Source organism: Onychostoma macrolepis, chromosome 22 (genome assembly GCF_012432095.1).
Source record: "Onychostoma macrolepis isolate SWU-2019 chromosome 22, ASM1243209v1, whole genome shotgun sequence".
Classification (NCBI taxonomy): Eukaryota; Metazoa; Chordata; class Actinopteri; order Cypriniformes; family Cyprinidae; genus Onychostoma; species Onychostoma macrolepis.
Window position 1 is genome coordinate 19,445,557 of NC_081176.1, and position 27,504 is coordinate 19,473,060.

The 27,504-nt window shown below is 35.6% G+C and overlaps 1 protein-coding gene across 5 annotated transcripts in view; it reads right to left on the minus strand.

Annotated features, from left to right (window-relative positions):
* ncanb (neurocan b) overlaps nucleotides 1–27,504 on the minus strand; it is a 181,223-nt gene that overhangs the window by 20,939 nt on the left and 132,780 nt on the right. For all 5 annotated transcript variants that reach the window (XM_058760549.1, XM_058760545.1, XM_058760547.1 and 2 more), the window contains one exon: nucleotides 17,527–17,640. In XM_058760549.1, the coding sequence (XP_058616532.1) occupies nucleotides 17,527–17,640 (114 nt within the window). The remainder of the gene's footprint in view (nucleotides 1–17,526; nucleotides 17,641–27,504) is intronic.

The window sequence follows — 27,504 nt, forward strand, 5'->3', positions numbered from 1 at the left end:
TTTTCAGTTGCTTATAAATATATAAATGGCTAAAGTCTAAAGGCACAAACTGGGCTACAGTAATATGTTAGCAGCATTTATGTACATGATTGTGTTTTCGAGAAAGAAACATTTATGTGTGGTTAGTGAAAAACTACAATTTTGAAGTCACTGAAATAACGCCATAAAACACATACAGAACATTTGACTTTTGAGAACTGGATCTTGTAGCCTAGTGTTTTTGCTTCAAAATGATATGAAAATCATCTTGTTTACTTGCTCACAGAAAACAATATATTGATTTAAATTTTGTAAGACAATTTTTGAGTAGAAAGGGTCTATGCGAGAAGGTGTCAACCTTCACATTCACACCTGAGAAGACAAAGGCCCGCATAATGAGCTGCATAATGAGCCATTCAGGCAGGTTTGTGACTGAGAGGGAAGAGTTACAAGAAAGAATATGAGGACAAAATAAATGTATATATTTTTTGTCTGTAGTTTATTAAGAATATATTTAGCTATCACACACAATAACTTGAGATTCACTTGTGAGTGCAGTTAAACAGTTTATTAGGAACAAAGTTGACTTTTAAAGCTGACTTTTTAGCATCATTACTCCAGTCACATGATCCTTCAGAAATCATTCTAATATTCTTATTTGCTGCTAAAAAACATTTATAATAATAATAATAATAATTATTATTATTATTATGTTGAAAAGAGCTGAGGTTTTGCAGGTTTTATTTGATGAAAAGAAAGTTCAGAAGAACAGCATCGTTTGTAACATGATAAATGTCTTTATCATCACTTGTGTGCTAAATAAAAGTTTTAATTTCTATATATACTGACTCCAAGCTTTTGAATGGTATAGTGTATATTGCTACACTTGGAGTAAGACTGGAGTAATGATGCTGAAAATGTAGCTTTGATCACAGGAATAAATTACATTTTAAAATATATTCAAATAGAAAGCAGAGCTGAAATGATTGCAATTTAATAAAACAAACTTTCTCATTTAAATATATGGCATTTCTTGTTTTGTAAACTCCACTTCCACATTTTTGCATTCCCTGAAGATCACCAACGCAAAAGATTCAGAGCTTAATTTTGAGGGCTGCCCCATTTAACCTGAGTCAGAGGGATCTAGCCTGCAGCTTAACCTGAAAGAAAATACTGCCTGGAACAAAAGCATCACGATTCTGTCTCATACGCTTTGGCATTCAAGTTGCTTTCTGTTCTCTAGGGAGAAAACAGACTGGCTGCTCTTTCGCTGCTGCTGGAAAGCTAGAACAGAGACACACGTCATGTTTCCCAAAGGAGGATGAACAGCGTTAGCTAATCTGTAAGGAAACAGCTAATGTTTAATGTAACAATAGTTCTTAACTGGTGGGCCAAGAATAGTAGGAAAAAACAATGCTAAATGCAAATAATAAAATGCAATAATCATAGATATGGGTAGGGCAGCAAAATAAAAGTTTCTAAACTTTTAAAATGGTTCCCATATAGGTTTTTGATTCCATTCCAGTATATATTTTGATGTGAAAGGTTACACTCTAAAAAATCCTGGGTTATTTTTTTAACCCAAATGCTGGGTTGAGACCGCTGGGTAAGGACGTTGGGTTGTTTTAACCCAATTTTGGGTTAACTGGTCCCTTGATTGGGAACGCGGACGTGAAAGAGAGCACGCATGTCACGTTAACATCGGACGACACCAGTGCGAGAAGCCGCCATTTTCTCAGCGTCTTCAGATGAAAGCGAGTGAAAGACATTATGGTAAGTAAAGATTAAAAATGTAAAGTCATCATTCATTGTTTGTGTCCGGGAGTATTTTGAGGTTGAAATATTGAATATTGAAAAACGTGGTTTTCGTCTCAGAAACGGAGGTCTTAACGGCCTCTTTTACTGAATGGAAGAGGTAACTTACTTTTAATATAACGTCCGTGAGTGTCTTATGTCATATTTACATAAGATTTTACAATATCTGCACTTTTTGAGGTGTTTACATGTTAATTTGTTATCTTATTTTTCGTGGTTGAACTGAATGTAGTTTCCTAAAGGAAATGGCATTATGTAATAAAGACTAAGTTAGCATAATTATTTTGAGACTGTTGAAGTGGTAATTGTTAAAAGTAATGTTTTGCATGTAATATTTCAGACTTGTTGAGTCCCGCGCCGGGAGTTAACGACACAGACGCCTGCTCGTGTGAGCTGTGAGGACCGGAGGAGGCGATTCTTCAGAAGAGAGGGAAAGACAGTTTAAAGCAAGTAAACTTCATAATTCTATCATGATATCTTTTTAAGCCAGAGACATAGGAGAGCATCATTCTTTTGAGATTGATGTGAGTTATTTTTAGAAAATAAATGTTTCTGTTGTCTCCTGCCTGTTTACTTCACATTTTGATGCAACAACAGTATGATTACGTGTTCATATTTTATGTAAACCATTGATTTCTGTGTTTTTCATTGCAGAACTCAAACTAACTTTGCAGTTGTCCGATTTGGAGAGTCATCATTCTTGGTCTTCCTTTCTTAAAGGAATAGTTCACACAAAAAATCATCTACTTGCCCTCATGTCATTCCAAACCTATAAAACTTTTGTCTGTCTTTAGAACACAAATGAATATATTTAAAATTTTCTCTCATCATTTTTTGTTAATCCATTGAGAGTCTAGATAATCGGTATTTTCAAGCTTCATAAATACAGAGTTATTGTAGAAGTAATCCATTTCAATATATGAATAAATCTTAAATTATATGATAGCGAACATGTCTGTTCAGAAGAAAATATTGGTCTCCCGGACTTGGACAAAAATTAAGGGAATATTAAATATATTTATTTGTGTTCCAAAAATTGCATGGGTTTGTATGGGTCTGGAACAAAATGGGGGAGAGTAAATTTTCATTTCCATTTTCATTTTCATTTTTTGGTGAACTAACCCTTTAAAGAGCAGCCCTCCACGTATTTGTGAGGTATGTGAATGTCATGTGTGTTTTAATGCTTAAGTAAAGAAGTAGCTTTCTGAAAGCATTATATTTATTTAAACAATATTACATGCCCTCACACTAGTGCTGCCATTATAGCATTCTAGAGCGCTATGGTAGACGGACATTAAACAACCACACAAAGTGGTTGAAATGATAAAAGACTATTTACCTATCCTTTCTGATGTGGATGCACCTCTATCTGAAAATGGATAGTTCAATTAAATGTTTTCTTTTTTCAAATGTTTTTTTTCTTTTTAGGCCACTGATGAAGAACAGGCGGTGATTGGGATGAATGCTGGTCAAAGAGGAGAATGACTTTTACCCCAAACTGATGCAACAGTGGTTTTAAAGGAGGATGCTGCCCTGGATAATGTAAAAGATGCCACATGCCTTTGCTGTGCTGATGGGGCTTCTTCATGACTACATCAATTATGCTAAAGCGATCATGAAAATTGGCAGTGATGCATGATCAGTATTCATGGACCATGAAACAAACTGTAAGTGTATAATTTGTAAAAACTATGTTAAATGCTTGTTCTGTGTTAAGTAGAAATGGAGTTTACACTCTGTCATTCATACACATGCTCACATTCTTTCACACACATATATGCTTCTGTTAAATGTTATAATATCAGTGTTAATGTTGTGGTTTATTTGTGTACTGTCATGCCAGAATAGTTTGTAAAGAACTTAACTATTAACTAATTGTACAATTATTGTATAATAGTGTTTTTGTATATTTTTATAGAATATATAAAATTTACCAAAAAAGTCAAATTTGATCTTAAAAGTTATATTCAACAAATGTTCCCAATGCTTCATTTATAAACTCTGTAGCTGTGAATTACTTCTATTTAATATTTAATTTTTACTTCTAATGTTTGTTAAACGAGTTTAAATATAGGCAATATGTATAGCCTATTAAAAACGATATATACAATGCTGTGAATGATAAATAAAGGAAAATAAAGGAAGTTATCATGCAAACCAGTGGTTGTGTGGAGTATTTTAGAAACGTTTAGAGGATTTAAGTTAATCTGTAAACATTAATGTATGAAGTAGGGGTGTCCCCGACTAAGGATTTTCACAGTCGAATCGGAATTTTCGAATCTTGCTGATAGTCGACTGATAGTCGAATCATATGTTTGGGGGCGGGGCAAAATACATTACATTCCACAGTGACAATTACTGACGTTAACACATTTACATTATGCATTTAGCAGACGCTTTTATCCAAAGCAACTTACATTGCATTCAAGTTACAGTTTTTACATTTGATCAGCTCTTGCTTTCCCTGGGAATCGAACCCATGATCTTGGCGTTGCTAGCGCCATGCTCTACTATTTGAGCTACAGGAAAGCCATGGAAACACAGGGAAAATGTGTAGCGGACGCCTCGCAGATACAATCGGAGTGAATATGTTTTATGTTTTGATTAAAAGTTAGTTAACATTAAACGTCAGCGAAACCCTAAGAATTCACAACATTTTTTACAATAGTGCTCTCATTATAACGTTATGTATATGACAGTTATTAATGTTCTGCCTTTGTTTTGAGCTGCGCGCGCTGAATGACCGGTAGAATGAAGCATTTGATAGCAGGTTTTTAATCAATGGGATTTAACTCATTTATCTCATATAAAATACACTTCATTATTTATACAACATAACGTTAATATAACAACTTATAGGCTATATGCACAAAACGCCCCGATGCATGAACGTGTCTGCGCGGCTCTGAACTCCTTTTTGTGGACGCATTCTTGACGCAACAACGTGCAGAAACACGGGAACTAAACTCTAAAAATTCACAGCGTTTTATTATAATAGTGTTCTCATTATAATGTTATGTGTATATGACAGTCTCAGTCATAGTTATTAATATTCTGCATAATTGTTTGTCCTGCGTGCTGAAGAATCACTATACAATGAAGCACTTTACTGCAGCGACTCAACCAAATGCATCTTTTACAAGATAAATAATATGAACACGATATATATAAACCAGCTGAAATGTTTTGAAATCACTTGCATCCTACCTGATCGAAAAAAAATCCAGTCTTTCACTCTGCCTGTGTCAGTTTGAGTCTTGTTAAAGTTTTAAATCCTTGCCACCAAGATGCTCCTCTGTAGGTCACTGATTGTGGAAAGCGAAACTTAAATCTATAGGGGTGGTTGGATTTATTCACGCACGTTAAAATATTTATTTAAAGCTTTTATTTTTCAGATTCTTATTTACAGCATTATCATAATAGGCTGTATATTAACTTATTGGGAGAAAACCGGTAGTTCTATGTGAAATCAGACATTGAGCACCCCCATATAGCCAAAATGGCATGATCATAACACCCCGCGAATATTCGACTGTGAGATTGGGAGTCGAATCAGGCTCCTCGAATCGAAGCATCGAATCGTCGACTATTCGGGGTCACCCCTAGTATGAAGTAAAAAAAGCTAGTAATAAAGTAAAAATTAATAAACCCATTAGCTGGGTTAAATCAACCCATTATGCTGGGTTAAATAAACAACCCAATTTGCTGGGTAAAATTAACCCGACATGGGTTCTGTCCTATATTTACCCAACCCAAATTTGGTTATTTTTAACCCAGTGTTTTTTAGATTGTATGAACAAAAAACAAAAAACAGACTATATTAAATACAGATATTTGACCTGCTGTTTTTGCACTTCAAAGTCATTTAAAGGTGAAAAAGCCAAACAAACAAACAAATAAATAAATAAATAAATAAAGGTTCAATTGCAATGAGGATAAACAGTTTATTCAATAAATAAAACAAACAACAAAAAACCACAAAACAAAACAAACTAACCACAAACTATAAACATAAGTCTGTTTCAATAATTAGGCATAATGTGGGACCTATGCAGTTCATGGTAAATATTTAAACTATTTTTATTTATTTTTAAATTTTTGTATGCTTTTAATTTACAATTAAATTTTTTATTTTATTTTATTTTTATATGCTTTTAATTTACAATTAAAAACATGACACTAAACATACAATATATTCAGTCACAACTTAAAACCAAAACCCTGGTTGGTATACAGTGCTGAGAATGCTGTTGTCATAAATTAGCTAGCTAAACAAATAAACTGCAAAATTCAGTCAAAACTTTGATCTCATTGCTTATTTTTTCAAACAATCTCTTTCACTTATAAATATGTAAAATTTAAATAAAATGTAAAACTAAAACAAATTTTAATTTGCAGAGGTCTTTAGTGTTTTTTAAATTTTTTTTAGGAAATCCTAAATCAGATCCTGGATGGATCCTACACCAGTTGCAGAGCCGTAAAAGCCAAGCGTTGTAATGGGCTCCCCACGGACAGCCTGTAATTGCTCTCGATAAACCAAGCTGATGCACCTTGTGGCTGTGAGCGTGAGCGCATGAAACCAGAGTGCTTTCGGCTCACATCAGCTTTAACAAACGCCAGCCCCTTTAAATCAAGTGTGCCAACAGCCCGTACTGTCGAGGCTATAAGCATGCATCTCCCTGCCAGAGATATGGATAGTGTCTGTACACGAACAGAAATGGCAACATGTTTGTCGCTCCTTGTTCCAGCACTCGGCCCTCTGTTCTCTCTCCATCACATTCACATCTGTGAAAGTGTGCTTATTACTCCTCGCTCTCGGATGATCTTGGCTACATCATCCGAGACAGAATGAGGTGGCCGAAACAGTAATCTTCACTATCGCTTCTCGTGTCTACTTACGCTTGTTTACGGCCTTCATTCTCGCAAAGAGCGAAAATGTGTTTCACGAAATGGCGACACCTGAAAATCAAACCCCCGAATACTTCATCATCAGGGGTCTCGAAACCACAGCACTAAAATATCACATTGTGATGGGGATAAATGACCTAATCACTCAGCTGGAAGCACTTGCCCTTTTTATTTTTAACTGCTGCTCATTCACTTGCCACGCATTAATCAGGAAAACGTGCCAACCGACCGCGTGTCACGCTTGAAAGGAGCTCCAGATAAACTGTAAGTGGCCAGGACAGCCAGCGAGCCTCTCAAAGAAGAGTTTTTTATTAATATATTTGTATTTACTTTTTAATTGCCTTTTTTCTTTGCCTTAAAATAACAGGACAGTGGACAAGACACTACGTACTGTACCACAGCTCTGACAAAAACTTGTATTTATAGTTTATGACATATATATTTATGCTTTTTGCTTTGATTTTTGTTTCACTTTGATCTGTTTATTTTTTTTCCTTTTGCTTTTAGTTTTGCTTTTAGTTTTATTTTGCTTTGCACAGCTTTTTGTTTTGTTTTGTTTTTTATTTTGCTTATTTTCGTTTTGCTTTGTTTGCTATGCTCTGCTTTTGTTGAGCTTTGTTTTGCTCTGTTTTTTTTTTTGTTTGGGTTGGTTTTGCTTTTTGTTTTATTTTGTTTTTTCCCTTTGCTCTGCTTTTTGTTTTGCTTTTTTATGTTGTTTTGCTTTGTTTTTGTTTAGCTTTTTTTGCTTTTTGTTTTGCACTGCAAAATAAATATAAAAAAACATTTTCTCCATTATGAAAGTTGACAAAATTTAGTTTGTTTTCCTGTCCTACTTATATATATATATATGATTGTTGCATTTTATTATTTACATTTAGCATTGATTTCCCTGCTTGACCCTATCAGACCTGCAAGCCATTTCTGGGTCATGATTTACCAGTTGAGCCTCTCAAAGAAGAAAGAAACTCCACTTGGCCACTCTTCCATAGGTCTCTCTTTGCAAATATTTGCAGAAGGACCGGTTTAATGAGCATGGGATATGAAAGCAAAGCCTGCGGTGAGCAATATCATCTGCTTTGAACACCGTCGGGCTGCTTTCTTCAAAGCATTGCAACTCCCACTAGGCTTTGGGGCGAAGGCTTTCAGGTGGAGGACCGGTGACAAACGCCCATTCCCATTCCGGGCCGGGTGCCAAGGTATGCCAACAGTGACTTGTAATGCCTCCAGCATCTCTATTCTTCCTGCAACTGGAGATAAGAGGGCAGGCTCTGCTGGAGCGCACCAATTTGGACGCGTTCCCACTGTATTACAATACACCGTCAACAGTCGTGAATGGATCCAGAAGCTTGTACGCAGTGTGGTTCCGGTCTCTTGGACTGATCAAATTGCAATGCTCAACGGAGTCTACTGCTTTCTCTTTTTACTCACACGGCTGACAGAACATTGATGCACAGCAAGAAAATGACTTTTTTCCCCATCAACACTTTCAAATGCATATAAGCATAGATTTTGCTATGGAAGTTAAGAAATATTTTTTCATCTATCTATCTATCTATCTATCTATCTATCTATCTATCTATCTATCTATCTATCTATCTATCTATCTATCTATCTATCTATCTATCCGTCCATCCATCCATCATCTTGTCAAACTCTCTTCCAAACATTCACACTTGGTCTTGATAAATCCTGCTTTTTTTAATTCACAATTTCTAATTCATACAGTATGAATATCTTTCAAAGTCAATTCAAGGATGAATGGTGCACAACCCCTTACTAAAACTTAATATAATTAACATAAGATGACCTTTGGGATGTCATGGGCAGTTTTTTTGTTTTACAGCTTTAAAGTTTAAAAAACCTATTTAAGATATTTTATGGACCCACAGGAACCCTAAACGACCAGCATTGCTGTGATCCAGACTAAACCTCCAGTAACCATCACCACCCAGCCTGGAAATTCAAGCTGCTCTTTGCTGCAGGGAGGCATTCACAGAACAAAATGTATTTGCAAACAAAGTTTTAGGAATTCTGTGCACTTTTAGTGCCAAACTTCAACAATTGCTTTGTTGAAACAAGACTTGGGAAGTTTGCCAAGTGCGGCTAAGTCTTCCTATAATGTCTTCCTCTTTTTCCAGCTGCCTCACTAACACCAGCACTCCGCAGCACTCATTCATATTCCTCCAGCAGAAGGGAGCAATTTCCACTGGCTCACAGCCCTGATTGGTAACCTAAAACAAAAAAATTCTCACGCCGTGGCTCTCTGATGCATGAAGATTGAAGCTTGATGAATACTTCATTCTCCCCCCTGAGTGCGTCTGCTACAGATTATTAGGTAGCGTATGCATGTGGACCTGTGCCATAAAACTCTCCAGAACAACTTCGATAATGTTCATTATTTAATCCAATGTGGAAATAATGTGGACTTGTGCCATAAAACTCTGCAGAACAATTTCGATAATGTTAATAATTTAATCTAAAAAATACTTGTCTTACTAGAAGTGCTGTAATTGACTTTTTGTAATGACTCAAAACCTGCCCTACAAAGACAGCACTGAGACTGTTATCAAACAGCAAACTAACTGAGAACTGCTTATGAAGTTAAATATGACCTTAAACCTCATTAATATGCTCTAGCTACAACATCTTGTTTTCCATATATGTGACCTCGGACCAGAAAACCAGTCATAAGAGTAAATTTTTCGAAATTGAGATTTATACATCATATGTAAGCTGAATAAATAAGCTTTACATTGATGTATGGTTTGTTAGGATCGGACAATATTTGGCTGAGATACAACTATTAGCAATGCATAATACTAATCAAAAATTAAGTTTTTAATATATTTACGGTAGGTAATCTACAAAATATCTTCATGGAACATGGTCTTTATTTAATATCCTAATGATTTTTGGCATAAAAGAAAAATCTATAATTTTGACCCATACAATGTATTTTTGGCTATTGCTACAAATATACCCCAGCGACTTAAGACTTATGGTTTTGTGGTCCAGGGTCACATATGGAATATTTAACTTCAACTTCCTGTTTTCCATATATGGAAACGTTGGTTGTGAGTGGGGTGGCCAACCCTAGCTCCGTCCCAGCGTGAACTGCGTTAAATATTTCTATATTTAGAAACTGGAAAAAAAAAAAAACATAAAAAATGAATAGCCTGCATCAACGCGTCTATGACAACACTAATATATATATATATATATATATATATATATATATATATATATATGGCAATTCGTATATGGCAGTTTCTGAGTCACATTCAGAAAAAAAAAAAAACAAACAAAAAAAAACCCTTGATAAAAAAAAGACAAGCTAGCAGTTTGTACCTTTGCTCAACCACCCGTGTTTAGTAATCTTCACCACACGCTCCTGTTGATGTGATGTTATAATTAAGAAATCTTCATTAGTGCAAACACTATCTAAAGACCCAGAAGACTGTGATTAATTTGGCTGTGCTCAATATTAGTTGATGCAGGACCTCAGTGGTACAACTCACTGTCTGTCTTGATTACTTTCAGGTCTGCCTGCTTCCAGCTTAGACTACACAGCATGTAACATGCCCACCACTTTTTTCAGTTGTCAATCAATCTGCTACTCTTGACAAAACTTCTCCCAAGATAAAAGAAAATAGTCCAATAGTCCAATAGTCATTTTCTCCGGTAGGCAAACTTAGGGACAGAAATTAATCAGAGCTTGACGGGGAAAATGCCACAGATATGTGGAGTAAAAATATCTGGCTACCAATTTCACAACATGCTGTATCGATATGCTTTATTTTAGACTAATCTCATATTGAGAGGTACAGTGTTGGGTGCAATCTCCTGCTTCTTCTGTTTTCTTACAAAATATGTGTTTTCTGTCCTCAATAAGAGTCAACACAGCCAGATACAAAAATAACTTGTCAAATATTTATTATAAATATTGACCAATCCAGCATTCCAGCCTGAAAGAATGGATTGAGACTACATGATGGTTTCAAACTGTGGAACCTGATGGTTTTCAGATGCATCTACTGAACTCACCACCGTCTAACAGAAAGTCTTACAGAGGTAACAAAACTATGTTTTGTATATCAACTGTATTAAATGAAGTACACTGATAAAAATGATTATGTGGTGTAATTTCTAAATTGATAAAAGTTAGTTCAGGCAATAATTAAAACAAAACAAAACAAAACAAAACAAAACAAAACAAAACAAACAAAAACAAAAATTCTATATTAGTACTCAATTCAACCTTGTACACTGAAAAAAGGTAAGTGGTTGCAATCAATTTATTTTACCTACAATTAAATAAACAAATTTAGTTGACTAACTTTCAGCAAAATTTGTTTATTTGAATGTAGCTAAAATAAATTGATTGCAACCACTTACCTTAAAAAATTTTGTAAATTCAATGAACCATTTTTTTCAGTGTATAAATAAAAGCGTAAAACTTACTCAACTTTTCTGATACTGGTGCTACCATTATGCACTGGGGCATGAATAATTAATCAAGTTATATATATGTAGAGCTAGCGGTGACTTTTTTAACAGGGTATGCTGAGTGCTAAGATTAAGACTCCCATTTAAAAGTATGCACATTCCTACCTTAGGCTATTTGTTAATGAAATTCATCTCCAATCCTTCTTCTATCGTTTCAGGTTTATCCATAGTTACTCGAATGCAGCATGCTAGAAAACAGCTGATTTTCCAAGTAAAAACCGCCAAATAACGTCCACACGTAGTTACGTTATGATACGTAATATTCAGAGCGTGGGGAGATGGGGGATTCCCTCGGTCTATATGTCTCTGCATCAACTGAATGATTTTTTATTTATTTTTTTATTCCCAGTGAATAGGAGTTTAAACTACCACCAGGATGACAATAACAGACCATGCAAAATCTCCCCCCAAAAATAAAATAAAATAAATAAATGATAAAAAATATCATTATCTTTAATATTTAATAATATCTTTAAAATATTGCCAAGTAACGTTGCAAAAACAACAATAAAATCACAGAATGACTTTAACTGTAAGCAACACAAGTATAAGGAAAACAAAGGTATTGTTATTATTTCAAATTTTATATACATTTTTATAAACTTTTTTTTTTTTTCCTTAGTCATGCTGACAATAACATCTTCAATATTGTCTATGACCAGATATGTTTTTAGTGGACTTTCAAAATTTGCTTTGCTTGAGAAAGCATGAAAATATACAGTTATGATGGTTTTTTTTTGCTTTTGTTTTTTTTTTCATATGATTTTGTCGGGTTAGTTTTGCATCAAATACAATGTAAATTTCGGCAATCGAGATCTGGCAGCAACAGCGCATTTTTCCACTTGGGCGAGCGCTTCGCGGACAGCTTACCTCGCGCATGAAATCAGCCGCATACCAGCAAAACAAAAAGAACGTGCTACAATCCTGACGAGTCTAGCCACAGAGCGGGGGCGCCAAAGCTGTGGAGAATCCACTTACCCGGAAGCTTCCGTCACTGACGTAGATTTTCTTTAAGTCACATCTCAAATGATAAGGTATCAACTTATAATCATGTTTATATTAATTAGCCCGTGAACTCATTCTCTCAGAAGGCCTGGGTATGCGGCGCATTCACAGCTTATATGGACGGAACGCCACTGATATACAGTCTTGGCCAAAAATATCGGCACCCTTGCAATTCTGTCAGAAAATGCAACCTTTCTCTCAGAAAATTGTTGCAGTTGCAAATGTTTTGGTACTCACGTTTATTTATTTTTTGTTTGCATTGGAACAACACAAAAAAACAGAGAAGAAAAGTCAAATCTGATACAATTCCACACAGAACCCAAAAAATGCACTGGACAAAAGTATTGGCACCTTAATAACAAATATTGGTAACTTAATAATTGGTAGCACACCCTTTGGAAAAAAATAACTGAAATCAATCAATCGCTCAAAATTAGACATTCCGACTCATTTTGCCAGCACGCGTCACATATAAAGAATCAATATCAATCAATATACAAATGTACATCCATATTGTACATTTATGTATATCTTTACAGATATTTTTCTAATAAACAAACAAACTAATGAATGAAAGAATGAAATCATTCAATTTTACAAAAAAATCTCTTATAAACGTAAAAAGTTGCCTGTGAAGTCACTGCTCCTTTACACTGTAACAAACAAACAAATAACAACCCCGGGTGAACTCTGAAATAATTATATCGTAATACCAGTAAGGCTGTTTGAAAAACACAACAACATTGGCTGAGATGTTTGCGGCATCACGCTAGAACGAGGACAAACTCCGACTACGACAACAAAATGATTTTGTGGTGGGCCTAAGTTAATAAGCATCAGGCATGACTCTGGCTCATAAATCTTCCCCACACATTTGACTTAACAAATACTTCACAGTCAGGCAGATACGGTGGGAATTGCTCGCACTCACTAAATTATGAGCAGGAAGGGAGAGATATATGCAGAAATTGTGTGTGCGTGGAGCTCGGGAGTTTTCGCAGGCCGTTTGAAATGTGACTTGCGAGCCACGGGTGGCATTAATGTCCCTTCATCCTCGCTCGGGACTCTGCACCTTTATCCAAAGGCACTTTCTGTTCTCTCCGAACAAATATTTGCGTCACGGATTGGGATTTCAAAAGAAACGATATAGAACTGAACAAGTGCGCGATATTAACATACGCAAGTGGCATGAAACACGTTTTGAAGTGCATTCTGCAGCGCTGGGATTAATTAAGCATGTCACACACTAATCAGCTTTTTATTCAATTCGCAAATGATTTGCTCCACGTGAAGAATAGAAGACATTTGGAGCATGCCATGCATGTTTATGAATTTCTTCTGTTCAGTTTCTTGACTTTAACAAAGCAAATTGAGCAGAAATTGCCAGGTACACATACTCCTCAAGATCTGAGATGAGTAGATTGAGAGGGAACAACCGGCAGGGAAGCTTTTGGGCCAAAATTACAGGTGCTAAAAGCTACATTTCTTCAGAAATTAAGTGATGTTAAAGACAATTGAGGATTATTGTCCCACAAAAATACATTAGGGATTGCTGCTTTAATGCAATGGTTTAATGTGTTTTGAAATGCTTTTACCTCAATTTGAGCATCCGTAAGAGTTGCAATTAGCATAACAGATTAATTGGCTCAGCAGGTCTGTTGATACACACATTACGGTGCGCATCGAACAGCTGGCCTCTGAACCCAACCGGTTTGGTGGTGTTGTAGGTGTATTGACATCACTAGTGGTCGCCATGGAAACTGGAGGTTTCTGGTGGAGGCAGGTGAGCTTCAAAGGACTGATGTGGTTGTGATGAGAACAGACAGTCTTTGAATCACATTACACCGGAGACTGGGCGAGCAAACAAATTAACCTGACATGGGCTTCAGCACCTCTTTGATCATTCTTATTGAAGGGGTGTGTGCGGGTGTACATTAACCACTGTTCACGCACAAAAACATCCAGATTGGTGCTCTCAAGATGCAATTTAAAAACACCAATCCAGGTGAGAAATAATAACCATATTCATGTTGAACAGAAATCGTGACAAGGTGGTGATGCAACCATTCAAAAATGTCAAATATATGCATTAGTACATTTCCAAACATACAGCATGTGCCCGCATTCTCCACCACATTTATTCATTTTCAATGGGAATTAAACAAAAAATCTTCAAGAATTCATAAAATATAAGAGTCAAACCAACTCGCTCTAAAAAAAAAGAATCACAAGATTAAAAATGCTGATTTGAAGCAAAAAATGATTTCCCATTAAGCACTGCAAATGATATTGTAAAATTGACTACTGTAATAAAACTACTGATTTAAAGTTTTTGATAATAGAACTAAAAGCAATATTAAAATATTGTATTGTGTACTGTGTATAATGCATTTCACAACATTTAAATATAAATGCATATTTCTTATAAATATATATTTATTTATTATTATTTTTAATAAAAGAAATTAAGCATTTCCACATAAGAACTGAACTGGTTTTTAATTTATTATTTGAATATTACATTATAAACTAATATATTGGGTTTTCATTACAAGTAAGTTCTTCTGAAGAAAATGAATGGCATTTGTACTTCCAAAAGGAAAAACAAGTTATTTATAATTATTTATAATAGTTATAAAACAATATATATATATATATATATATATATATACACCGTTATATACAATAACAATAACAAATTAAACATTTATATATTTATTTTCCATGAAGAATTGCAAATTATATAATTGAATTCAAAACTCTAAAAACATAAAACCACTGATTACAATTGTTGATTTTAAGTATAATAATTTTAACATATTTATTTAATTTCCATGAAGAATTAAAAATTAAATAATTGAATTAAAAACTGCAAAAACAAAACCATTGATTTAAAATTGTTGATTGTAAGTATAAAAATAATGTACTGTATATTGACTAAGGTACTAAAGTGTTTACTGCAACTTTTAAAGCTGTCATTAGAAAATTATTAAAAATCAGTTCTTCTGGAAGAAAATCCTTGGGATTTTTACATCTGGACCCCAACTGTTATGCTCTATAATCCTTTGCTACAAAGTGTGACCAATCAGAATCAAGCATTTAATGAAGCACTGGTACAAAATAAAATATAAATTGAAGACTACAGACACATTGACAGTAGTCCTGCATGTTAATGTAATAGTTCACCCAAAAATGAACATCCTCTCACCACCAGAAGGGCAGCCATGGACCCGTTCCAGTCTACTGCTCCCACTCCTCAGGCCCACTTTACAAGACATAAAGTGTGTGTATGATGGGAGGGCTTCCCCCCACCCCTCTGCTGTCTTTGGGGGCTGCATTTGAAGGGGAGGATTCGGGTGAAGGTGCGTTTCGCTCCACCAGAGCGATCACAAGTATGAGCGCATTCCACCCACTGCTTCCTCTATTTTCTCACTCCTGTTTCTCTCTCTGACTCACTTTCTCTCTCACGCGGCGGGGACGGGATTGATCGCCCATGCTTCATTGCCCTGCAGCTGAACGCTTGGTTGTAAGGCCATAGGACGGTACAGCAAACACATTCAGGCTGGAGAAAGCGATCATGCTGCGGAGGTCTGACACTGCTTGGATTACACCAGAATTAAATGTCCTGCATCTCAGTACAGGTGCAGCTTGTTTAGTTTGACAGGACTTACCTGGGCTATCTGCACCTATTGCCATCAGTGTAAATGCCTGGACCTGAACTTATTTGTGTTTTACTCAGCTACTGAAGTATCAACTCATATGTGTGTGTGTGTGTGTGTGTACAAAATATTTTTGTACAGTGAACATATACTGTGTATTAACTGTGAATTAACTATTAATTCCTATATAGCTGTACTAATTTATACTAAATAAATGCTAATTTGAACTAGCATCACTTTGTGGCAATTTCCATCCATCCAACCCTTCATCCATCCCTTCATCCATCCATCCATCCCTTAATTTATCCATCCATCTCTTTTTCCCTTTATTCATCCACCCATCTATCCTTTCATTCACTCATCCATCCATCCATCCCTTCATTTATCCATCCATCCATGCCTTCATTCATCATCCATACCTTCATCCTTTCATTCATTAATCCATCCATCCATCCATCATCCCTTTATCCCTTCATTCATCCATCCATCCATCTATCCATTTGTTTCATTCGTTCGTTCGTTCATCCATCCATCCTTTCATCCATCTATTCATCCTTTAATTCATCCATCCATCCCTTCATTCATCATCCATACCTTCATCCTTTCATTCATTAATCCATCCATTCATCCATTTGTTTTGTTCGTCCATTCGTTCTTTCATTCATCCATCCATCCTTTCATTTATCCATCCATCTATCCATCCCTTCATTCATCATCCATACTTTCATCCTTTCATTCATTAATCCATCCATCATCCCTTTATCCCTTCATTCATCCATCCATCCATCCATTTGTTTCGTTCGTTCGTTCGTTCGTTCATCCATCCATCCATCCATCCATCCATCCATCCATCAATCCATCCCTTCATCCTTTAATCCATCCATCCATCAATTCATCCATCCATCCATCCCTTCATTCATTCATCCATCTCTTGATCCTTTCATCCATCCATCCCTTCATCCTTTAATTCACGTATCCATCCATCAATTCATTCATTCATTCATTCATTCATTCATCCATCTCTTCATCCATCCATTCATGCCTTCATTCATCAATCCCTTCATTCATCCATCATCCCTTTATCCCTTTATTCATCCATCCATCCATTTGTTTTGTTCGTTCGTTCATTCATCCATCCATCCATCCATCCCTTCATTCATCCATCCATCCCTTCATTCATTCATCCATCCATCCATCCCTTCATCCTTTAATTCATGTATGCATCCATCAATTCATTCATTCATTCATTCATTCATCCATCCCTTCATCCTTTAATTCATGTATCCATCCATCCATCCATCCATCCATCCCTTCATTCATTCATCCATCTCTTGATCCTTTCATCCATTCATCCCTTGATATATCAAAATAAGGGAAAAAATTGCCTTGGCAACTAACAAATAAAATTAGTTGAAGTATAAAAATGACTAAAACTAAAACTGAAATAAAAATTTAAATGACTAAAATGACAAAAACACATAAAAATGAAACAAGCTAAACAACTACAATTAAAATGTTAAAAAAGATTTGTTTAAAAAGATGCCGCTTATTCCAGATCACAACCAGATTAGGAACTTCCCCCACATTCATAATTTCTTTTATGCAATATATTTCATCATTTGCATGTAAGTGCACATATGTGTTATTTTATTACCTTTCTCACAGGTTGCTCCACCATAGCTGGGAAGACACAGGCATACGAAAGAGTTGATCTCATCAATGCAGGTGCCTCCATTCTGACATGGATTGGACTGACAATCATCAATATCTGTGAGAACAAACAGAGACAGAGAGATTATGAAATTCAGAAACAACACATTTGGTTTTGCTTTTTTTAACCTTTTCATTAGAGCAGAGAAAGTACCGCAGGTTCTATAAAACGGCACGCAAGAAAGTCGCGATTTTGTTCTCATTATTTTTCTATTTTCAAACTAACATATGTCCTAACATTACTATATTTCCAATTACTGAGGTAACATGTCTTGCTGGCGTTTCTGAAATGAACTACAATACTAGGACTGAAATCACTATAATAATGAGTTGGACCCTTTTTACAAACACGTTTGTGCAAAAAAGAATTCGGACCAGCTGTGAATATCAAATCTTTGTGTTCACAGGGAGGAATTAGTCAACTGCTTGTGTTGAAAATGTATTTTCTGAGCCTTTCTTCAAGATGTTAATTCAAGAACTGACCATACAGCTATAATTTAACCTGTATTGTTTCTCTCATGGTTTCTGTCATGATCAAATATTTTGGTATTTTGGTATTCATTTTAAAGAACAATGACTTGTATTAGCCACATTAATGTGATTTACACTAGTATAACTCAAATCAATTTCCAGATTGCCATACAAAGCACATTTGCATAAACATAACTGGCATATGTCCAGATATTTCAGCATGACAGCTGTGATGGTAAACTTAACATTTCGTAATGTCATTTTGCAAGTTAATGCGCCATAAAAGTTAACTGTGAAAAAGCAGCGTGCAAAATACATAATGACTTGGGCATCAGCTTTTTATTAGAAATCTCCAGTCTCCAATCTGTTGAGGTTCATCTTGTGCAACTCAAATTGTTTTTGGTGGCCCTAAGCCAAATGTCATGTACTGTATCTTGTAGATTTTAAAAACACTAGTTTTATGTGATATATTTCTGATCTAAAATACAACATAAATAACTAAAGTATTTATGTTTGTTGTGATTTTTCATGCGACAATGATCTTAATCCTGATTCCTGTTGCTATGCTTACCAACATAAATGCAATTTCCAACATGCATCTATTAACCACCAGGTAAAAATAACATATTTACTGTACTGTTTGTGGTAACTAAAACATAGAAAAAGAAAAGTAAAGATTTATTTAAATTTTATTTAACTATTTACTGTGCAATGCATACTTTAAAAACAACATAATATAATAAACATTATAATACAATAAAGAATAATAACTAAATAACTAAACAAAACAATAACTGAAAAAAATTAATTCATAAATTTTCATCTTTCATTCAAAATATCATTTATGTATGTAATTGTTACGCATTTATTAGTTTTGGTATAAATATTATTAAATATATAAAATATACTAAAGATGCTTAAACAAATAAATAAATAAATAAATTTGTACAGTTTGTGGTTACAGAAACAAATGATTAAATTCAATATTTAAGCATATGTTTGAAATAAATAAATAAATAAACACAACAATATAATAAATATAATTAATATGTAACATATATGAGAATAAAAATATGAAGTATGTACTTCATAATAACTAAACAAAAAATAAATACATAAATGTAGAATAAATTAGTTTTGAGTATAGCATATAGCATTTATGTAAGCATTTTTTAACATATTTATAACAGTTTTTGTATAAATATAAATAAATATATAAAATATACAAAAATGTTAAAGGTGCTGTATGTAGGATTGACACCGAGTGGTTGAACTAGGTATTGCAGTCCAAATTCAAAATATTGGAGACGGTTATTTTCACCCGGCCCCTCCTCCTCAGACTTGACGCACACGCAGGTTGCCAGATTAACGACATCAACAGGAAGGAGCGCACATGACGATGAAAACAATTAAATACGCTGTGTTTTCCAGGAACTGGCAACCCGCGGTGCCGAAATACAATTGGGTAAACAATTGGTCCGGGCCGGAATACACATTTTCAAAGGAGAATAACTGACTGTAGCATTGTTTTTCAGATAAACAAGCATGTTAATTTAGCATGTTTCTTAAATATCTGCAAACGTATTATGGTATTTGTATGCTTTAGTAGAGTCAAAATCCTACATACAGCACCTTTAACAAACAAACAAATAAATAAAGTTGTAAAGTTTGTGGTTATAGAAACAAAATATTAAATTAAATATTTAAGCACTTGTTTTAAATAATAAAACACAACAATATAATATTAATATATAACTATATAATCTGAGAAAAACTAATTAAATATCTCATAATAACTAAAAAAAAAACAAATGGAGATGAACTTAGCTTTGAGACATAACATAGCTTTAATAATACAGTAATTTATTTATGCATGCATTTATATGTTATTAAATTTTATTCTTGCATAAGTATAATTAAATATATAAAATCTATTAAAAATGCTTAAATAAATAAACTTTACTATTAGAAACGTACTATTTGTGGTTACTAAAATGTAGAAAACCCTGAAGAAATGTAAAGATTACATTTTTGAGCAAGTTTTAAACAAATAAGACTCTCTAGTATTAAGCAGAGGAACCTTTAACATTCTTTAGCTCTAAAACAATTTTCATTTTAAATGCCTCTCAGACTCTCATCATTGTATTTCCACACATAAATATATCCACACATAAAATTAGACCTGGGTCAGTGGGGTACATGCATGGACACACATACTCTATATCCAATAGTCCACCTGCCTGCAACCATTTCTTCTCCTCATCCCGAGCTTGAGGGCAAAATCAATTAAGACACAGCTGGCAAACGAGAGCCTCTAGCCTACAAACCATCTGAGTATATCTCCTGGGCTCCAGAGAGGGCAAAGGCAGAGGGCGGCTGGATCATCTTCACTTTGCCTGGAGTATAAAACACCCATGGCTGGATTAATGAGGTTTTAGATGCAGAGAAAACATGCTGGGATGAAAGCAGAGCTCCGCTGTATCAAAGCGGCGCAGTGGTAGAACTATCACAGAGTCAAAGTGTCAGCGGACTTCAAGCAGGGAAAGAGTTGGCACATCTAGACGCCCAATCCCAGGAATCACACGAGTCATCACAATCCAAACAATGTACACCTTCACAGTAGAATGCAGGAGTCAATTTTCATGAGCCAATCATTATTTTTAGTGAATCAAAAATGTACAGTGCAACCAGTGTATTTTGTAAATGATTCTCATGAGCGGTTCTTGTCAGTGAACTAAAAATATACCCAAACAAATTCTAATTCAATTCCCAAACAAATGACTCTTATGAACCAGTTTGAGTGAATCAAAAACACACAGCGCAACCAGTGATTCCTGAATGAATGATCCTATGAGCAGTTCTTTTGAGTGAACCAAACACACTTAAAAATCAATCAGAGTGCTCTCGCTTACTGAAATCAATTAATTTTACTAAAGTCAGACGAAAAAGAAACCAAGGACTGTTGCAGTGGTCCAGTTTGAGAATGAAATATGTTATTTTTTTGGTTACTATTTGTAAAATGTATTTTAATGAACACATTTAAATGTATTTACAGACCTTTAATATTTTTTAAAGGTCTATAATATGAAATTCTGCAAAAATTAATATTAAAAAATAAATTCTTTAAATCAAAAGGAATTATTAGTAGTTTTTCAATCTTAATTTAAATTTAAACTACTAAAAGAATTGTTAATGGAACTTTTAAGCAACCACACCGTAAAAAAAACCCCCGTAAAATTTACGGTAAAAAATACGGTAGCAACATTTTAGGTTTTACAGTTTTAACTTACATTTACAGTTAAATACCATAATTTCATTAACTGATATAATGTTAATATACCAATCTATTGAAGTGCTGAAATCTGTTTTGTACCTTTTTAATACACTGATAACCACCAAATGCAGGTGGTGATGAGAAAGTCACATGATGAACCAAAGCCCATCACAAGCAGCTTTTAAATAATAAGATAGAAGGTGCACAGTGTCATTCACACAAACACTAAACACAATCATGGTTACACACATGAAGCTGAAATAATGCAATAAACATTCATTTAACAACATTAGGTGTAACACACAACCCTATTATGCCATGGTCTGTCTGAATACTCGATTCTGATTGGCTGGCAGGTGTTGATTAAATTAGTTTAACTGCACAGGTAGTTCCTGGTCAGTTTAATCATGTTCCGCTGTGTGCCGGGTGGTTCTTCGCCTCCACGTCGTGCAATCAAATCATTTAATGCACAGCTAGCTGTTGATTATCCCTTACATGTACAAAACTGATAAGAAAAAACTAAGAATAAACAGTTATTTCAACAAAAAAACATCAAATTTGAAATGAAATGCAGGGAATTCTGGGAATGTCAATTTACGGTTATTCGCTGTAAATTATACGTTCTTTTTCACTTTCAAAAATGGTATACTACCATAAAATTACATGTAATGTCCAATACAGTTTTTCACCGTATATAGTAGGGGAACTTACCGTTAATCATTTAACAGGTTTTTACAGTAGCATTTGTACAGTCTTTTACCGTTAAATTCACTGTCATTTTTTACAGTGCAGAATCAAGGAATCAGAATCATTAATTTACTCAAGATTCACATCCCACTGATTTGCAAATCACATCAATGCAATAACTGCTCACCTAAAATAATCATAACCAGCCTGGAAATTGATAACACTGGTTCAAAGTAAATTACTCGTGTCCGAAATGAACTACAAGTGGTACAGTAAACTGAGTAAGCACCAAATGGGCCACTGGGATACTCACACTACATGCTTCATGCTCGAATGGCTCCTCCAGACACTCTTACCGACCGGGCATCCCTTCCTTCCTCTGGAGACCAATAGTATTTTGGCAGCAGCCTTAGTAAAACAAGTGTCCTGAGAGCTGGCCGGACAGGAAGAGAGGCCACACGAGACAAACAGGGCCAGTATTTTGTGCTGAAAACATTGTACAAAACAGCTGAGGGCAGCCTTAGTCAGTCAACCCTGTCCCTTCTGACATTGGCTTTTGAGCGTTTTCCGCAGCTTCCGAGAGCCGGAGGGAAGATGCTTAGTTTGGTGTTGACCAGATTTATGTTTTCAATTTCAGCGGCTGCTGGGGCATTTGTAAATGACGTGCCAAATAAAATGTAAACAGTCCTCCCTTCCCTTATAAATGAGACCTCAAATGCAATCAACTATTTCACGGCCAAATGATCCATCCAGCGCTTTTTCATGGGATCAGACTCTAATAACGCTCCGAGAAGAGAAAGATCAATACCACAAAGCAAGGACTCTCTTCCACAACTTCTCTCGGATGATATTTTATCATGCCGTGCTTCTGGCCTCAAATAATAATGATTGAAAATGTGAACGGATCTGACAGTGGCCGATTTGCAATGCATCAGCTGTCTGGGACGCAGCACCCCTCTGTCCTCGGGTTGTTTACACCTCCAAGCCTTTGCTCAAAGCCATCAAAGTGCATTTCTTGTCTGTGTATACAGACATTGAACTGTTGGTTCCGCTGCTTTGAGCCAACTCAGAAAGTACAGAATGGGAGGAGACAACTCTAAAATGGCTTGACAAAATGAAGTATTTCAATGTATCAGCATGTTCTACAAATGTTTATATAATTCATTTTACACTTTTCTGTTTGAAACAGGTTATATAACTAACCACCTAAAACAGTTTCATCAGCACTTAATGTGGCCTCTATGTAAATAAAGCTCACTATAGATTGCATTATGTACAGTATATGTATTAGATAGATAGAATGATAAATAGAACCACAGAATGATAGAACGATAGATAGATAGATAGATAGATAGATAGATAGATAGATAGATAGATAGATAGATAGATAGATAGATAGATAGATAGATAGATAGATAGACAGACAGACAGACGACAGACAGATAGACAGATAGACAGATAGACAGATAGATAGATAGATAGATAGATAGATAGATGAACAACAGACAGAATGACAGATAGAATGATGCATGGATGTATGGATGGATGGACAGACTCTAAAATGCCTTAACAAAAAGTGTAGAAAGATGGAGTGATAGAACGACAGATAGAACGATAGCTAGAACTATCGGTACATTGTTAAAACAATAGACAGACAGACAGATAGACAGATAGACAGATAGATAGATAGATAGATAGATAGATAGATAGATAGATAGATAGATAGATAGATAGATAGATAGATAGATAGATAGATAGATAGATGGATAAAACAACATATTGCATGATAGAGTGATAGAACAAATGACAGAATGGTAGAACGACAGACAGAATGATAGAGCAATAGAATGACAGAAGGATAGAAAGTATGGATGGATACATTTATGGATAAAATTCCACAACAAAATGGAGTATATGAATATATCAGTAATTTCTACTAATGTTTATATAATCCGTTTCAAACTTTTCTGCTTTAACCTTCCTCACAGGAAACTTTTACCAAAGTGCTGTAATTCCCTTGAGGAGGAGGAGTTTAGGAGAGCCCTGAAGATGGATGACAATGACAAGACAACCCTGACATTTCCTCAAAGGATTAGAATCGCTGCAGTCGTCGGCAATGACATTCCATACGAGTGCATGAAATTCCAAGCTTTCCGAGACATTATTTTATTACTGTTTAACATTTGAAAGATAAATTACACTCTTTCAGAGAGGCGTGTGTCCTGTTTCTGTTGATTGTCTTCATCGTAATTGCTTTGGCGGTGCGAGAATGGCTTTTTCAGTGCGGAGAGCTTTATGGAGTGTGCCCGGGAGTGGGATAATCAGCAAACGGGAGCAGTTGATGAGCAAACAAAAATGAAACAATAATATATAAGCATAAAAGGACACAGCACTGCCAAGTCCTTGTAATCTTTTTCTCAAGTTGCTATTACTGAGGCGGCGGTCTACAATAACACGCCTGTGGGAACAAACACTCCTTTCAGAACACTGATGAAACAGAGTCGTCAATTTGCGTCTCAGAAGAGTCTCTTGAGACGCTCCTAATAATGCTAACGTGATGGGTCCTGCAAATTGTCATGTTTTCGGCAGTTTCATTTAATTTCATCATAACTTTGGTTTGCGTCAGGTTCGGGTTCGTGTTTGCGATATTTTGTGATAAAAATGAATAAATAAATCTAAATTAAGTAATCATAAAAATAAAAAGTGATAAAATATTATGATTACAGTATTTGCTTGAAGGATAAATAAATAAATAAATAATTATTATTTAATAAATAAATGAATAAATAAATAAATACAGGAGATGGATTGAAGGGAAGGATTGCAATGCAATAATGTCAGTACAAATCACATCTGCACAATGGGAGCCGGTCACCCGCTGGGAGCCGAGAGTTATAAATGACGACCGACATTCACATGCATCAATACTGCTCTGACATTTCTTCATTTAAAGGATCTCAGACCACTGACAGCGACTGCCATGCCAAAAGATTGATACATTCAGTTGCTTAAACCACATGGGTGTGCTTCAATCAATAGAAGCCATTCGGTTATTGATAGTTTTGAGACAAATATAGATGTCCATAGACGAGTAAGGTTTACTGCTGTTATAAAAGTTGATTAAGGTTAAAAGGACCAGAGGCTGTAGTCAAATGTGGTCTGAAACATCTAGGGGCAAAATCACAAAACAGTTGAACATTTCAGCGCAAAACTACATCCTATTCACTAAACACCTAAAATACCGTGTCATCGGCACTAAATGCAGCCTCTATGTAAATAGATAGATAGATAGATAGATAGATAGATAGATAGATAGATAGATAGATAGATAGATAGATAGATAGATAGATAGATAGATAGATGGATAGATGGATAGATGGATGGATGTATGGATGGATGTATGGATGGATGACGGATGGAGAGATAGATAGATAGATAGATAGATAGATAGACAGACAGACAGACAGACAGACACAGACAGACAGACAGACAGACAGACAGACAGACAGACAGACAGATAGATAGATAGATAGATAGATAGATAGATAGATAGATAGATAGATAGATAGATAGAGATAGATAGATAGATAGATAGATAGATAGATAGATAGATAGATAGATAGATAGATAGATAGATAGATAGATGGATGGACGATGGATGGGTAGACAGACAGATAGATAGATAGATAGATAGATAGATAGTCAGACAGACAGACAGACAGAGACAGACAGAGACAGATAGATAGATAGATAGATAGATAGATAGATAGATAGATAGATAGATAGATAGATAGATAGATAGATAGATAGATAGATAGATAGATAGATAGATAGATAGATAGATAGATATAGATAGATAGATAGATAGATGCTCATGTCTAATCAGGTTAAAGTATTCTCAGTCCTATAAACTGTTTTAGACAAATCTGCCATGTGTACTTACAAATCAAATTGAAGTTTGGAGGAAAGCAGCTGGATGATTTATTGTGACGGTCTGGTCGAGTTTAAAGTGCTGGGGTTTCGGCTGGGGGCAGCATCTCAGTAAGCTGAAGTCAGGCACTGTCCAAGCCACTGCTGACAGGGCTAGTGCAACAACTCGGGGAGCGTTGCAGAAGCTAATGAGCAGAGGTGTCACAACATTTCAAACTGTTGCTCCTCAGATCTGACAGCGCCTCTGTTCTCTCTCTGGTGTGGGGAGGTCAAACTTGCTCTCAAAGCTGTCTTCAAACACAGAATGAGAGAGAGAGAGAGAGCGAGAGAGAGAGAGAGAGAGTGGGGGAGGGGAGAGAGAGAGAGAGAGGAAGGAATAGAGCAGCGTAATGTGGCGAAAAGAGAAACGCAAGAGGAATGGAGTGAGATGCAGTGTTGAAGATTTCCCCCTGACCAGATCAGACACTCTAGATGGCCTGAGGGCTTATGTAGCCAAGGATAGATTTTGTAAACCCCCTCTAACCCTGGCTGTGATGCAATCCACACAGCTTGGGGGATCATGTGGGAATGAGGAGATCTGCCATATTTCTCCAGGTGGGGAATCTTCACGACGCGCTTTGAAAGCCCAACGAAACTCTAATCAATGCGCGAGATCAGAAATTGCTGTCTAACTGGGATATAAATAGAGATGTGTGTGAACTAAAAAGTCACTTCTTACTTCCCTCAAAATTGTCAAAATCAATCAGATATCAGCAGACGGATGAACCCTGGATCAGAAGAATAGGATCAAGGAAGCCGTGTAGCACAAATTTTCTCAATCCTGCTCCCGGGGGTCCCGTAGCCCTGCACATTTTGCATAACTTCCTTATCTAACACTTGCTTCAGCTGGCTAAGAGAACACCCCGTGTTCACATGACTTTTACATGTTAATCACACACACACATACATCTCAACTGACTCTGATAGAATTTGACATTAGGATGTTGCTGAACTAAGAGAAACAAAAAAAACAGTTATAGACAGATACAGATGGATAGATGGATATACAGACAGACAGATATATAGTTGGATAGACAGATAGCCCTCAGTTAAATTAAATACAGTCCATCATGGACGAGGCTCAGGAGGAATTCTGGTGTGGTACAGGGAAGCTCTGGCCAAACACATTTCTATTATTACATTTGGAAAATTTCACTGCTGATTAAAACTAAACAACCAAATTGGCATTTTAACCACTGACATATATCTCTGTGCCATCTATATTCCCCCAGCAGAATCCTCTTACCATGATGAGGAATATCTGAACAACAGAGATCAGCCGTTTCCAGGCCCAAGGTGCTGCTGTGTGGAGACTTTAATGCAAGAACTGGATCTGAACCCGATAACATAGATCCAAAGGGCAATGACTATATCTTTGGCTCCCCGAGTCTCACAAGAAAACTTCCAGCAAGAAATAATCTTGACCAAACTGTAAATAAAAATGGTACAGAGTTAGTGCACCTCTGCCGAGCTTTAGGCCTGTACATACTTAATGGCAGGATCAGAGGGGACTCTTTAGGG